Genomic DNA, 15,013 nt, shown 5'->3' with positions numbered 1-15,013 from the left:
TGAGTTTCAATCCAAGCAAATGCTTGGCTTGCTATTACTTTAATCTCCACAGAAAGACTGCAAAATTAATATGTACTACCATGTAGTAGAAATTAATTTGTTTTATTCCTGTCTTTACTTATTTTTAGAATTGTGGGAAATGAAGGAAAGGCGTTTGGTGTTAGTTCTCGTCTTCTCCTTTTTAAGCGAACAAGACTGAATCATTTGAAAGAGAGATGTATATGCATGTTTTAACAATTGGCCATTAAAGACAAACTTTATTGTGAAACAAGTGTGTGAAGTGAAGAAGGAATCCAAAAAGAGCAAAGAGCACTAAGACCATGGGTACCTTAATACTAAAATCGACTCACCAAGCAGAAATAGATTAGAATAGAAAGTTACTCACAAAAAGCTGAGTGTCCAGGCAAGAACTTGACCAGCACGTCGTAGTACACTGATGTTGTCAACTCTGCTGTTTGATTAGGCCACTCTCCTAAGTGAGCAAATTGAATATGTCAGGAATCTGAAGATAAGCTACAGCTGAAGCCTGCACTACCTTGCAGCTGACGCTTCTTCAGCCAGTGACCCAGTGATAAGAGCACAGTCCCTAAAGAGAAACTGCTGCAGGAACCAGTGACTGTTGTGATGCTCTGTTTGCAGCCACTCGGTGACAGTTCAGTGGAATGCCTCGGTAATATAGATACCTGTAACCCTACCTGGATATTGTATATCCCAAATAATCATCTTTGTGAGGTGACTCAAAATATTCTAGAGAGCAAGCTTTACTAAATCAAACCTTAGAATGAATTTAAGCTTGTTTATTCAAATGTTTTTAAGTGTCAGATATTGAATTGCCAATTTATTAAGAATCTGAATATGAGATTGCAAATTTGGCTGTAAATTTACAGCTTGAAATTCATGCTGTTCCTGAATAAAGCATTGAACTAGCGGAAGATATGTTGAGAACTTTGCATAATGTTAAGGGAGTATGAATTTAAAAAATGGAAATTAGCCTGTAGCCAAAGGACTTGAATAATTAGTATAACATAGCACTGACATTTTTGAGTAACAATGACTAACATCTACTGAAAGCGGTGTTTTTTGTCTATAATTCACATAAACATAAATGCAGTTAGAAGAATGGTAATTCCCTTCATCTCAGCAAAGTACTGCCAAAGAGCAGTGTCAAAATTTGTATGCAAGTAGCATTTGTAAAACAAATGTAAACTGATTCAGATGTAAAGCAACACTTGAAAAAAACTATTACATCAGGACCCACTGTGGACTCAGTAGTCTGTACTGATTTGTACTGGGGGATCAGAAGATGTATATGTGAATGGAAATTCTTCTACTATAATTAATTATTCTTCTACCTTAATTAATTCACCATTTTAGTTTTAAAACTGTGGTATATATAAAGTGATACCCATTAAAACAATGTAAAAGAAAAAGTAATTAGAGAATTCATTAGCAATTTCAAGTCTTCTTAATCTCTATATAATTGATTAATTTTGAATTATAGCCAAATCTACCGTATGTTGGATTAGATCTGTCTTTGGCATAATTCTGTTAAATTTACTGACATTCATTTGAGAAATGATCTTGTCCCAGGGTCTGTTGAGTAGTTTGACTCCTACATATAGGAATGAGTTAAAATGAAAACTGTGTTTCTGCTGCATACTTGTCTGAAAGTGTCTATTCCCACAAAAATAAATTACTGAAATAGTTTTTTCATACATAATGTGTTTTTTCTATCATAAGGGAAAATAGTAGTTTATGTTAAGAATATTTGCATATTGATTACAAATTGTTAATTTATGTAAACAGAATTTAAGAACCATGTCAGGTATGATTATCAATAAAATTCTTAGTAGTTGTTGTTCTCCATTTTAGAATCCCTGTGATGACAAACGGCACAGAGATATATGGTCTAAAGAAAAAACCTGTGATCGATTACCAAAATTCTTGGTTGTAGGACCACAGAAAACTGGTGAGAGTTTATTATTTCATCAAGATAGTGTATGTGTAAGTAGAAGTAATTAGAAGTAAAAAAATCAGGTTTTTCTCAGGGTGCTCTATATAGATCTTGGTCATCTGTTAGTATTTTTATTTTCAAGCATCTAAATACAGTTTAATAATATAAATTACAACAAAAGACCATATAAATTTTTACATAAATATAAACATTTGCAGAGTTCTGGTGTGCGTCAGATTTTTGTGAGCTTTATTTCAAAATGAGTAATAGTGCTAAGTCAACAAGATTGACAAGATCTTGTCAAAGCTGAGGGAGGGAAAGACAGACATTTTTCCAATCGTGTAGATTCGTAACTGCAAGTTTTTGTCTGTGCTGCAAGTGTCTTTTTTAGAGAAAATTGTTATTTCTTGGAATTTACTTTATGTGAAGAAGTTCCTAATGGAAAGTTTGAATTGCAAGGTTACAATAGTTTGTGAAATAACTTCATGGTTAATTTTCTTCTCTGTAATTATAAAATTGTTTATCTGTTTCCTTTTGTCTTCACCTTTTAAATTAGGTTTGTAACAATCTCATGAAAAGTTATTTTTAATGCAGTTTTTAAAAGCATGAAAAACAACATGGGCACTCTAGTTTCTCTGTTACCTATTTAGAGTTCTTTAAATCCCTTTGATTTAAAAACATAGAAGATACAGATTCATAGGTGACATAAATCAGCATCCCTTCACTGATGTGAAAAAGGAATAAAGTAGGTTTAGTCCATCAGAGGGTATGACCCATAAAATATGTGTGTGCGTGTGTATTTTAATCTTGGATTTTTGTCCCATCTGCAGGTACCACAGCCTTGTATTTGTTCCTGATCATGCATCCTTCCATCATTAGTAACTCCCCCAGCCCAAAAACCTTTGAGGAGGTACAGTTCTTTAATAGAAATAACTACCACAGGGGGATTGATTGGTAAGATGGGTTATTAGTATAAATATAAAAGTTTATATATTGTGAACAGTACAAAAATGGCATTGCTGTTGGTAATGTTAACTGTTTATGCATAGAGAGATTAAAAAAAATAACCTTCAGTGTCCTTCTAAAATAAGTAAATTCAAGTGAATAATAGTCATAGTGCATATCATAAGTGCAATAATTTTTGTGAGGCTTTCTCTTAAATATCCAAGTATTAACATATGCAGAAAGACTAAAAACGTTAATTTATTAATTCTCCAAGTCTTTAAAGGTAAATTGTAATATATTTCTATGACAGGTAACTTATTCCTTACTAGACATGCTTCTGAAGTTGGGACAGTGTTGTTAGTTGAATACATATGGACGCAAAAAATGTGTTCCTATTACAAATCTCACTTCTTACAAAAAAAAAAAAAAAAAAAAAAAAGGAAATAGATCAGAGATGCAATTTTTCCTTTATCTACAATTTAGGAATAGCAATCAGGTAAAGCAGGGAGAAGGAGAGACTCTCAAAATATTTTTCAAAGATGTAGTAATTAGCAGAATGTTAATGGCTCAGTAGGGTAGGTAAGTAGTGCTAAAAAGGAGTATGCTTCACTGCTGCTATGTTCACTGTGGCTACCAGGGAACCACCAAATGTATCTACACCCAGAAGGTCATTCTTGATTTCTCTTGCCTTCAGAAAGTGCTGCATTATAAAACACTACAAGATGAAAAACAGTAACATCCAGTAGTGGCTGGGGAGCACCATTAAAAGATTATTGATGTTTTGTCTTTTTCTGTTTTTTCCCCAGTCTGAGGGAAAATAGTTTTATTGCCTTTGACTTTGTATTCATCCATAAAATTAGCAGGTTGAACACGGTTGTATGGTCGTAGTGTAGATATGTCAGATCCAATTTCTTTTTATGTCACTTAGTTTTTACAGAATTATAATCATTTCAGCAGTTTCTTACACAAAGTGTGGTGAGTCATCCAGTTAATACCAACTGAGATTCTGGCTGAATGACTGGAAATTAAAGAGCTGAATCTTTGCTGTTAAGCTTTCTGAAGTCAGGGAAGATGACATGCAAACAAGGCATAGTGGATCTATGCTGATGGTGACAGATTAAGTTCAGTGAGCCAGTTCTACGAAATCATCATTTTCACGTGGCAGGAAGACCACTTTGCTGCTTCTCTCATTCCTCCTGCCTTAACCACTTCCCTAACATGCAGATACAGTTTGTCTGCTAGACATGTGCCAGATTACTTTCATCTTAACACAGCACTGGTGCATAAGGCTCCCAGTGGTCAACTTTATAGACCAGGTACAACATTTTGTCAGGTCTCACTCCAGAGCATCCATCTGGCTATTGTCTATCTGTGCTGCCTACCCCAGTCACCCCTGGCAGGTTCTCACAGGTAAGTCTTCAATATTCCAAGCTACCTTTTGATGCAGTTGTTTAACTCTTAGGTTTGTATTCTGTCTGCCAGACAGATCTCTCAGACCTTCATTCTAACAGAGTATTTTAATGCTGTCATGTAATAAGCTTACCAAATGTTAATTAAGTATATGGTCTCTCCTCATTAGTCCATGAATTGGCTAGGATTCATTCAAAGCAAGAGTTATCACAAATAGCAGTTCTCTAAAACCTTCGCAGCTTTGACGTTATAGAGTTTAATAAGTTGTCCCTAAGAATTAGCTTCTCAGAATCAGATGTCACAAAGTTCAGTTTCTTTAAACCACTGTAGATTCCTGCCTTTTCTCTAAATACCTTGTAATCAGTGGCTGTATGCTAATGATGTGTGTCCCCTAAGGAAAACTGCATGTGCATCAGTCAGTTCCAACCTCTCAAGACTTCTGGCTGTGCCTGCAATGGTTACAATTTCAAAGACAACAAGAGCATGTCATTTATATTGAAAGTAGTTCAATCCTATGAATAGAACAAGGTCTGAGCACTGGAAGAAATTTCAGTACTTAAGCATGACCATCAGAAGAGGTTGTTTTAAATGCCCTTTATTTTATTGATAAAAGGTTTAACTGAAAAATCAAGAAGACCAACATTTCCCATTTCTTCTTTCTCCCCAACAGTAATCAGAAGTAGTCTGAGGGCTAGGAATAAAGAAGTCTGTATGTGACATTTGAGATTATTGGACATGAATTGGAATTTTGTAATAATGTATGAGGAAAGCTCACAAAGAAAACTAAAAGGAATTCAACCCATGTTTCCATTCATAGAACGATAATAGAAGGATGCTGTCACTGCTTAGAAATGTTTCACCTGCTGAAGCTGTGGTGGTTTTTTATTGGTGCATCTACCTCATATAAACAAGCTATTTTCTGCTTTTTAGAAAAAGCAGTTCTGTTACTAAATATCTATTTATTACAATATTTCACAATAATTGGTGTCTGCAAAGGACCAAATTTGGGAATTTTTTTTTAACTTTTGACATTGATTGGTCAGAGTTCCTTCTGACCAAAGAGTTAGAATTCTCTATTCGTAAATAAATACCTGAATATCATGTTTTCTTCCACCTATGAAAAATAGCTGCAATGTCTAGTTAATGTAGTGAAGTGAACAAAGCTAGTACCAAGTAAAACATGATCAAAAATACAATGTAAACTTCTTGTTGCTTTTATTTACCAATTAGGCTATTATTTTTATTGATTATCGAAGAATAAAATGTACTTAACAGATTTGTCAGACTTTCTGTGGCTTTCAAGTAATTCTGAGAATGATGTTTCTTTCCTAGGTACATGGATTTCTTCCCTACTCCTTCCAATGTCACCACTGACTTCCTCTTTGAGAAAAGTGCCAACTATTTTCATTCTGAGGAAGCTCCTAAACGAGCTGCTTCCCTTGTCCCCAAGGCCAAGATCATCACCATCCTCATTGACCCATCTGACCGGGCATATTCGTGGTATCAGGTACGCATTCTGAAGAACACAGGCAGTCACAAGTCAAATAAATAAGTCAGGTTTCCACCTTGAATCCACTCTCTATGTTCTTTCAGTCTATATATATATAAAGGGGTTAGACAATATATATAAAGGGCTTAGACAATACAAGCTTTTATTGGTCAGTTCGTGATATATATATATATATATATATATATATATATTATGTTTTTATCATTAACCATAGACTAAGGTATCTGTCCATATAAATCTGAAAAATCTTTTGAAGGTTAAAGTACCAGAAACCACATTTTTGAAAGTCTTGCTAATCTAAGCATATAAAAATACTTGCTCGCTTGATTAATGTATGTAATCAGCACACGGATAAATTAGTTTATACAAACATTGGCATGGCTCATGTTCAAAATATGGGGTTTGTATGTGTCCATGATCTTGTTGTTTTGCACATACCTAATTAAAATAAAAACAGGTGCAGAAATAGCTGAATTGCAATTAAGGGTAGAACTTCCATCTTAAATGCATTATCAGTACTGAGTACTTTTTTACTGCAGTACTTTACTTTAATGTTTCATAGCACTAAAGTACTGGAATTCCTTTGTGGTGGTGTTGTTGTTATAATATTAGAAGAAACTATGTTAATGCTGAAGGAGTATTCTGCAAATTATAAAAATAAGTAGATTCCCCATATGTAATTTGCAACAGTTATTCAAAGCAATAGTAAATATTTAGTGGAGTTGAGAACATAGCATAAAATTAAAAGGGATGATTGAAGGTTAGTTTAATACAAAGCATGGCTATCTAGTTTTTTGATCTATATATTATGTTTTTATCTGTATTTTGAGGAATCAGGGCAGATTGTGGTACCGATGCTTCTTTTTAAAATATTTTTAAAAGATATTTTAGTAACAGCAACAATAATTTTGGGGGAAAATCGCTCTTTAAAATAGATTTGGCACCTGAAGACTTTGGGATATATGCAATATTTTTTTCCATCTAAAAAAATAAATACCATAAATTCCATATAAAAATATGATGAAATCCTTTACACAGTGCAGTTGTTGATACCTAGTATTTCAGCAGCATAACAATTGCATACAATTAAAAGCTAGGTGCCAGTTACCTTGGTATAAGATATTTAAAGCACAGATAGTAAGCTATGTTCAGAATAGATTTCTACTTCTCCAGCCCTAGTCCTAGTTAATAGTTTTGACTTAAAATAAGCTATTTTTATTCTTCTGGTCCACATGAAATTGGATAAAATGCAAATACAAAAAATACAATTCCAAAAAGAACAAAGTTCTTATAAGTTTTATGACATATTTTTTGTTATTGTTATGATGAGGAGAAATGAAAGCTGTAAATCCAGTCTGGCCCTGCTTTGAATAGCAGGCTTGACTTAGAAACCTACTGAGAGCTTTTCTGACCTGAGTTATCTAATGATCCTCATAAATACCAATTTTCCTTTCCAATTATTTGCCTTGTTTAAGCTGGAAAAAATAAAATATGAAACTACTAGAAACAGAGCTTCATGGTATTTTTGTTTGTTATGCTAGATTTGTTTGTACAAAAGCTGCCACCCAGTTTTTGAAAAACTAAACATTTATGCATTCTATTTTGTTATTGCTAGCATTAGTCTATCTTCTAATTTCTTTTGGTACAAACATTAGCAGTGTTTATCCCAGCATTTTCAACAAATGAATACAGATGAGGACTTCTTAACCTAAAGTAACCTAAAGCAACTTCTATTCTGGATAATCACTCATGGCAAGGTCAGTAAGACTGACCGGTTTTTTCTTATTTTCACAACTTCTGTGGTGTGTAAAACTCAGCAATGTAACTTGTTTTACAGCATCAACGATCACATGAAGATCCTGCAGCTCTAAAATTCAGTTTCTATCAGGTGATCACAGCTGGACCTCGAGCCCCTTCTGAGCTTAGAGCTCTCCAAAAGAGATGCCTAGCACCTGGATGGTATGCTACACATATTGAAAGATGGCTAACTTACTTCCCACCTTATCAGGTGAATAAGACTGTAACTTGACATCCTAAACTTACATATATAATATCCTAAAAGATTACCTTAGTAACAGTCTTGCCTAATGAGTGCTGATCCTCAGGGGATATCCTAGGTACACTCTAACATGCTTTAAGACATTGATTATTCATAGCTGTGTTCTAATTAGCTGACCTGACATTGCTATGGATATTGTGTATTCCACGCAGCTGAGAACTTATGCAAAACAGATCAGAGTGATCTGGAAGTTCAAGAAACTTCATTGGTGCTCATTGAATGCTCTGGTATCCTGAACTGCCTTTAGCTTACAGCTTTTTTTTTTTTTTAATTTGCTCATGCTTTGATCACTGTATGTCTGATTCCTTGTCTGTAATGTTGAGGAAAAGAGAATTAAGCGTGCAGTGCTTTGTGGTCTTTTTAGTATCAGATATTCCATCAAGCTTCGCAAGAAAAAAAAAAAAGATGGAAAATAATGAGATGCTCCTCAGTAGTATTTCTGTCCTCTCTGAGTGGTAACAAGTCTCATCTACTACCAAGTGATGTAAGCTGGAATTTTGCCCTCTGTATGTGGGAGGGAAGGGGGAAAATCGCTCTTTAAAATAGATTTGGCACCTGAAGACTTTGGGATATATGCAATATTTTTTTCCATCTAAAATAAGGAATAACATGAAAATGGATGTGATCTAGTGAAGCTGTAACACTTCAATCTTTAAATGCATCATTGTCTTCACCCAGTCCTTGGTTCTTTCATGCACTGCCACTGTGTCACCCTCCTTAGGCTATGATTATAGTAGTGAACAAACCTGGACACAAACAGTTTGTTGAGTCTGGACATAAACAGTTTGGTTTTGTGGATGAGAGGTTTTAGAAGTGTGGATCCAAGTCATGCTTATGCCATTTAGTCTCAAGAACAAAGAGCTGCCTCTGATTTGTTTTTGTTAACAGTATAAATAAAACTTTTGTGTACATCAATGTGTTTGCCATCTCAGACATCACCATTTTTCAAGATGAAATCATAGTTTGCCTGATGACTTTTCTGTAACTGTTGCTGCTCCTAATCACGTACATTTGGTATCTATTGCAAACTCTGAAAATCCTTGACATATCCTTTGTGTTAAGACCAGTTTTTCTGTCTTTGAGTCTCAGAGGGTGTCTGTTTATGGGCCCAGAGATTTTGGTACAGATGGAGCATAAACAATCTGAAAATTGTATCTCCCCTGTAAACTTCTGCTGGTATACAACATACAGGTTTTTAGTCTATTTCTGGCCCTGTGTAAAATCAGGCCTCAGAAGATTTGCATCCTAAGCCCTGAACATAATCTGCTATACAAAAACAGGGAGACAATATCACATGATCAGTATCTCCTTCATAGATTTATTTCTGGAATAGATTTTTCTGACATTAACAGTGTGTCTGGCACTACTCCTCACCCAACATTTAAAGATAACTTTAGCTGAGGGAGGTTGGCTGCAGCCTGAACCTTCTGTTTAGCCCAGATTTGCTTAGCTGAGACAATTTGGCTGGAGTCCATACCTTCTGTTTTCTTAGAGTGTGCCAAAGAAGTTCTGGTTGGTGTTATTCTTCACATATTGTCTTTTGGGACAGCCTTGCAGAATTCATGAGATACACAGTACTGTCATATCATGATACTTGTATGAAATTTTCTACAACATATTTTCATTAGGTTTTCTCCAAAGTAACTGATGAGCACTGAACAGTGCGCATCATCAGACAGAATTTTGCCAGATTTTGCCTCCCACAATGATGGTGAAGAACCAGCCCTGATAGCTTTATATTTTCTCTGTTAAAGTATTAGGAGTTAACTTGCATTGCAAAAGCAACAGCGTATGGTAGGTTATATCCAAACTTGTTAGCAATTTCAGAGAACTGCTGAAGCATGAAACAGTTACATAAGCTAGACCTAAAAACAGATTGGCTTAGAAATATAGCCTTGTAGAGCCTTAGTCAGTAGGCATATAGTAAGTGGCAGAAGTTGCAACAAGGATTGGTAAAGTTCCCCTAATATATTTTGTTGTCTGCTCCCTGAAAGTGTCAAGATTTTGAATCTATTTCCATTGGCAAAAATTTTTCTTACATGTCTTTTTTTTTTTTTTTTTTTTTTCACGTGGCAGAAGCAGGGATGGCCCAGATTTTTCTATTTGTTAAATACTGAAGAAGAAATATCATTCTTTTTCTTTTGAATGGAAATATTCCCCACTTGGGATCTTTTTTGACCACTGTGCTATGAAGCCTTTCAGACCTTACTTCTTAGTAAAACAGCGGGTTCATTTTTGGACTCAAGCAGTCATAATGCATCTGATTTGAAAGACTTCTGGGATGAGCTACTGATTTCTGAACAGCTTGATACTTCACTAATCCACATCTCTAAATCCACATATGGGTAATTCCAAAGACTGATCTTTCAAAAAAAAAAAAAAAAAAAAAGACATTTTCTTCCTTTTGATTATGCTCTGAAATCTTATAGAATTGCAAACCTAATAAGCTTTATCCAATCCTGGAAGCAAATCATAGCCTCTGTCCTTGCATAAAGAGCAAGCCTCAGCACTGCATACGGAATGAGACCATTGAACCGTCTGCAGATTTGTTGCCCCCCTCCTTTTCATCACCAAAACATGATGTAAAGCTGTTTCCATGACAGGAAATGAATGCTTGCCTAATCCATTTCGGTGGGTCATTTAAGCATGATGCTACATTTGATATAATCCTCAGATACTGTTTATTTCCATGAAGATTCATGTCCAGGTAAAAGGGTAGCCCTATCTGAAGTACACTGGTGTGAGTGCAAATATGATCAAGTGTCACGTTAAGGGGTGTAGCTGATTAACCGTTACGGGCCTGGTCAGATTCAGGGTACTGAACCAGTCGGACATTCACCAAAAACACATTAACTGTCTGGGGGTCCAGTCAGACATTCACCATCAACGCATTAACGGCCTGGGGGTCCGTTCAGACATTCACCAAAAACGCATTAACCATCTGGGGGTCCGTTTGGACATTCACCAAAAATGCATTAACCGCCTGGGGGTCTGGTTAGATTCAGAACACTGAACTATCACGGATAACCACCCTCACCCTTGTTGCACTTAATGAGAGTTATCACAATGCAATCAAGTATGGTTTATTACAGCAACAGATAATCAGGTTCTTTTGGATTGCCGGTGATAGGGACTGTCTGCAAAAGCAAGTTAGTATGCATAAAATACACAGGTGTTATAGGTGTTACAGGTGTTATAGGTGTTGTAGGTGTTACAGATGTTACAGGTGTTATAGATGTTATGGATGTTACAGGTGTTTATAGATGTTACAGATGTTACAGGTGTTACAGGTGTCACAGGTGTGCAGCCTAGAAATAAATGCGTTAAAAGGATCAAAGACTCTATAGAGATTTATAAGCAAGTATTCAGATCTCACCCAAAGGCGTCCCAATGGGGGGGGAAGAGAGGCTCAGCCCGTCGACTGATCCCAGGAGTCAGGAGGTCCTAAGGATGTTGTATTTCCTCAGGATGGTATCTCCCCTGACAGTGGTATCTTCCCTAACATCCCCTTTCTCTTGGGCCAATTTATATTATTTTCTATCTTTTAGGTGGAGCTTGAGTGGCTCTAGTCAAGCATATCTTAGTTATGATTGGTGTAAAGTTTTCCCGTCTCCGTTTAAAGTAATAGGCTCCGAGAAACTCAGGGCGCATGCTCAGTGAGGGGTGGTCACACCTTGGAGGCGGGTAGCTTTTGGGATGGAGGTGTGTTTTGGTATTATAATGATATTATAATGAGCAAAAAGTACACTAGGGTACAGCATTTGTCAAAACATGACAGGTCTTTGGCTTAGGGTGGCAAAAAGTGCAGCTTTGTGCACAAGAACAATCGAGGCCCCACCTGATTACAGAGCCTAGCCATGGTGTCTCCACTCCACTCTACGCTCCGTGCTGTTCCTCAGAGCTAGCACACCAAGTTTCCCCAGCGCGATAGCATCAAAGGTTGGGAGCCTAGGGAACGCTCAGATAATGCAGTTATGCCCTACCCTGAAAGCCTCTTCAATGCTGGACCTTTTCCTTAAAAATGTGAATGTTAGTTTTATTTTCCTAGTTACTTCAGGCATTTACACCACATCAAGCAGTTACAAAAAGAAGAAATTGCTTTCCAGCACCTGGCTTTCTTAGAGATGTATTTCACATTCTGTATCTACATGCCTGTCATGATGTCATCGTTACCTTCATTGATATTCTGAAGTGTTTTTCATAATATTTTGTATTCTTGTATAGTTTCAGAAGTAAGGCATTTAACTTAACATCTACCTACTATTTTTTGTCTTTTCAGTCATTTCCAGTGACAAGCCTTTCAATGTGACTGTAACATATATTTGTATATTCCCGTGTCTGTGAGAATTAATATTTCTTTAGACACTAACAGCTTTTCTTTTTTTCTTTTCTGGACAAGTCTCATTCAGTTTCCTGCAATATTTCTTATATTTCTAGGCCCTTCACTGCTATTTCTCTTTTGCCACAACAGCTTCCAATTTGACATCATTTCAGATTTAATTAACATGTCATTATCCTACTCATTAATGATAATGACAAATAAAACTGGACCAATTATCTAGGGCATTTCTCATCATATAATGAATGACTTTGACAGTGGTAGAAGTTCCAGTTTGAAACTTGACATAATGAATTTTAAATTAAACTTCCATTTATTTTATTTTTTTGTAGTTGCTAATTATTGATGGACAGCAGCTAAGAACTGACCCGTCTACCGTAATGGATGAAGTGCAGAAATTTCTGGGAGTCTCTCCTCATTATAATTACTCTGAAGCCCTAACGTGAGTTAATTTTGTCATCATTATTGCTTGTTCATATGTTCCTAAAATACCAGTTAATCTGTAAATAAGGTCACTACAAAACAAAGCCTCTCATACTTCTCCCCTCATGTAAGTGTAGTAGGATGTATTCATTGGTGTCTGGAAAAGAGCACAATACAGGGTTAGATTTCCTGTAAATCATACACTGAAGTCACTAAATGTGGAGTTTGACTGTTACTGGAGTAGACATTTGACAAATGGACAAAATAAATACGGTGGGGATGACAAACTCCCAACCGACCCTGAACGTGTGTGGGATTTGCTACTCCACCTGGATCCCTACAAGTCCATGGGTCCGGATGGGATTCATCCCCGGGTGCTGAAAGAGCTGGCGGACGTCATCGCGGAACCTCTCTCAATTATTTTTCAACGATCCTGGGAATTTGGAGAGGTCCCGGTAGACTGGAAGCTGGCAAATGTTGTGCCGATTTTCAAGAAGGGTCAGAAAGAAGACCCTAGCAATTACAGGCCTGTCAGTCTCATGTCAGTGCCTGGTAAAATCATGGAGAAGATGGTTCTCGAACTTACTGAGGTGCACCTGGGGGACAAAGCAGTCATTGGTCCCAGCCAGCATGGGTTTGTGAAGGGTAGGTCCTGCCTAACTAACCTGATTTCCTTTTATGATAAGATCGCCCGTATGGTGAACCAAGGGAAACCAGCTGATGTGATCTTTTTGGACTTCAGCAAGGCTTTTGACACAGTTTCCCATAGGATCCTACTGGACAAAATGTCCACCATACAGCTAAATAAAAACATCATACGATGGGTGAGCAATTGGCTAACGGGCAGGGCCCAAAGGGTTATGGTAAATGGGGCTGCATCAGGCTGGCGGGCGGTCACCAGTGGGGTCCCTCAAGGCTCCATTTTAGGGCCGGTACTTTTCAATATTTTTATAAACAATCTGGATGTAGGAATAGAAGGTATTTTGAGCAAGTTTGCTTATGACACCAAACTTGGAGGAGTTGTGGACTCGAATGAGGGTGGAAAGGCCTTGCAGAGGGATCTGGACAGGTTGGAGAGCTGGGCGATCACCAACCGCATGAAGTTCAATAAGAGCAAGTGCCGGGTCCTGCACCTGGGACGGGGAAACCCTGGCTGCACGTACAGACTGGGCGATGAGACGCTGGAGAGCAGCCTAGAAGAGAGGGATCTGGGGGTCGTGGTAGACAGCAAGTTGAATATGAGCCAGCAGTGTGCCCTGGCAGCCAGGAGGGCCAACCGTGTCCTGGGGTGCATCAAGCACGGCATCGCTAGTAGGTCAAGGGAGGTGATTGTCCTGCTCTACTCTGCGCTGGTGCGGCCTCACCTCGAGTACTGTGTGCAGTTCTGGGCACCACAGTATAAAAAGGACATGAAACTGTTGGAGAGTGTCCAGAGGAGGGCTACGAAGATGGTGAAAGGCCTGGAGGGGAAGACGTACGAAGAACGGCTGAGGTCACTGGGCCTGTTCAGCCTGGAGAAGAGGAGGCTGAGGGGAGACCTCATCACAGTCTACAACTTCCTCGTAAGGGGGTGTCGAGAGGCAGGAGACCTTTTCTCCATTAACTCCAGTGACAGGACCCGCGGGAACGGGGTTAAGCTGAGGCAGGGGAAATTTAGGCTGGACGTCAGGAGGGGGTTCTTCACAGAGAGGGTGGTTGCACACTGGAACAGGCTCCCCAGGGAAGTGGTCACTGCACCGAGCCTGTCTGAATTTAAGAAGAGATTGGACTGTGCACTTAGTCACATGGTCTGAACTTTTGGGTAGACCTGTGTGGTGTCAAGAATTGGACTTGATGATCCTTAAGGGTCCCTTCCAACTCAGGATATTCTATGATTCTACGATTCTATGAACTGCATGTGAATTTTGGATGAGTAAAAAGGAATTTTATTTCAGCAAATGGAACATGGAATACTGACATGCATAAGGAGAAAGGAAGAAGACTTAGTTTCTGTTTTGGACATTAGCTGCAAGATTCAACAGTATCAGTCAAGAATATAACATCCACTCTGTATGTCATAAATACATATGTACACAAATTCTTTGGATTCTGACACTTAGATTTGGTTTCCCTTAAAGTAAGATTGATAGGATTACTCTTTTCAATAGGAGTCTATTATCTGTCCTTATAGGAAGCTCGCAGAAAAGAATGTTTTCATTTCTTAGAAATTTCTTTATTTAATGGTTTCATCTAGTTGTATTCTATTCTCTTTTATGGCACAGGTAGCAAAACAGACTTTCATTTTCCGTGAGATAGTCAAGTGCATTGTAAAGACATAAAGGGACAAATGATCCCTGAAGTTGAGTCTATTGAAAACATATTTCATTTGTTTGG

At 37.5% G+C, this 15,013-nt stretch overlaps 1 protein-coding gene across 5 annotated transcripts in view; it reads left to right on the top strand.

Moving 5' to 3' along the window:
* The window catches only part of LOC116488502 (bifunctional heparan sulfate N-deacetylase/N-sulfotransferase 3), an 80,415-nt gene that overhangs the window by 59,379 nt on the left and 6,023 nt on the right, over window positions 1-15,013 (top strand). For all 5 annotated transcript variants that reach the window (XM_032186095.1, XM_032186094.1, XM_032186096.1 and 2 more), the window contains 5 exons: window positions 1,873-1,969; window positions 2,785-2,908; window positions 5,642-5,816; window positions 7,657-7,827; window positions 12,550-12,659. In XM_032186095.1, the coding sequence (XP_032041986.1) occupies window positions 1,873-1,969; window positions 2,785-2,908; window positions 5,642-5,816; window positions 7,657-7,827; window positions 12,550-12,659 (677 nt within the window). The remainder of the gene's footprint in view (window positions 1-1,872; window positions 1,970-2,784; window positions 2,909-5,641; window positions 5,817-7,656; window positions 7,828-12,549; window positions 12,660-15,013) is intronic.

The sequence above is a fragment of the Aythya fuligula genome, chromosome 4 (assembly GCF_009819795.1).
Source record: "Aythya fuligula isolate bAytFul2 chromosome 4, bAytFul2.pri, whole genome shotgun sequence".
In the NCBI taxonomy this organism is placed as follows: domain Eukaryota; kingdom Metazoa; phylum Chordata; class Aves; order Anseriformes; family Anatidae; genus Aythya; species Aythya fuligula.
This window is presented reverse-complemented; position numbering and strand designations above follow the sequence as displayed.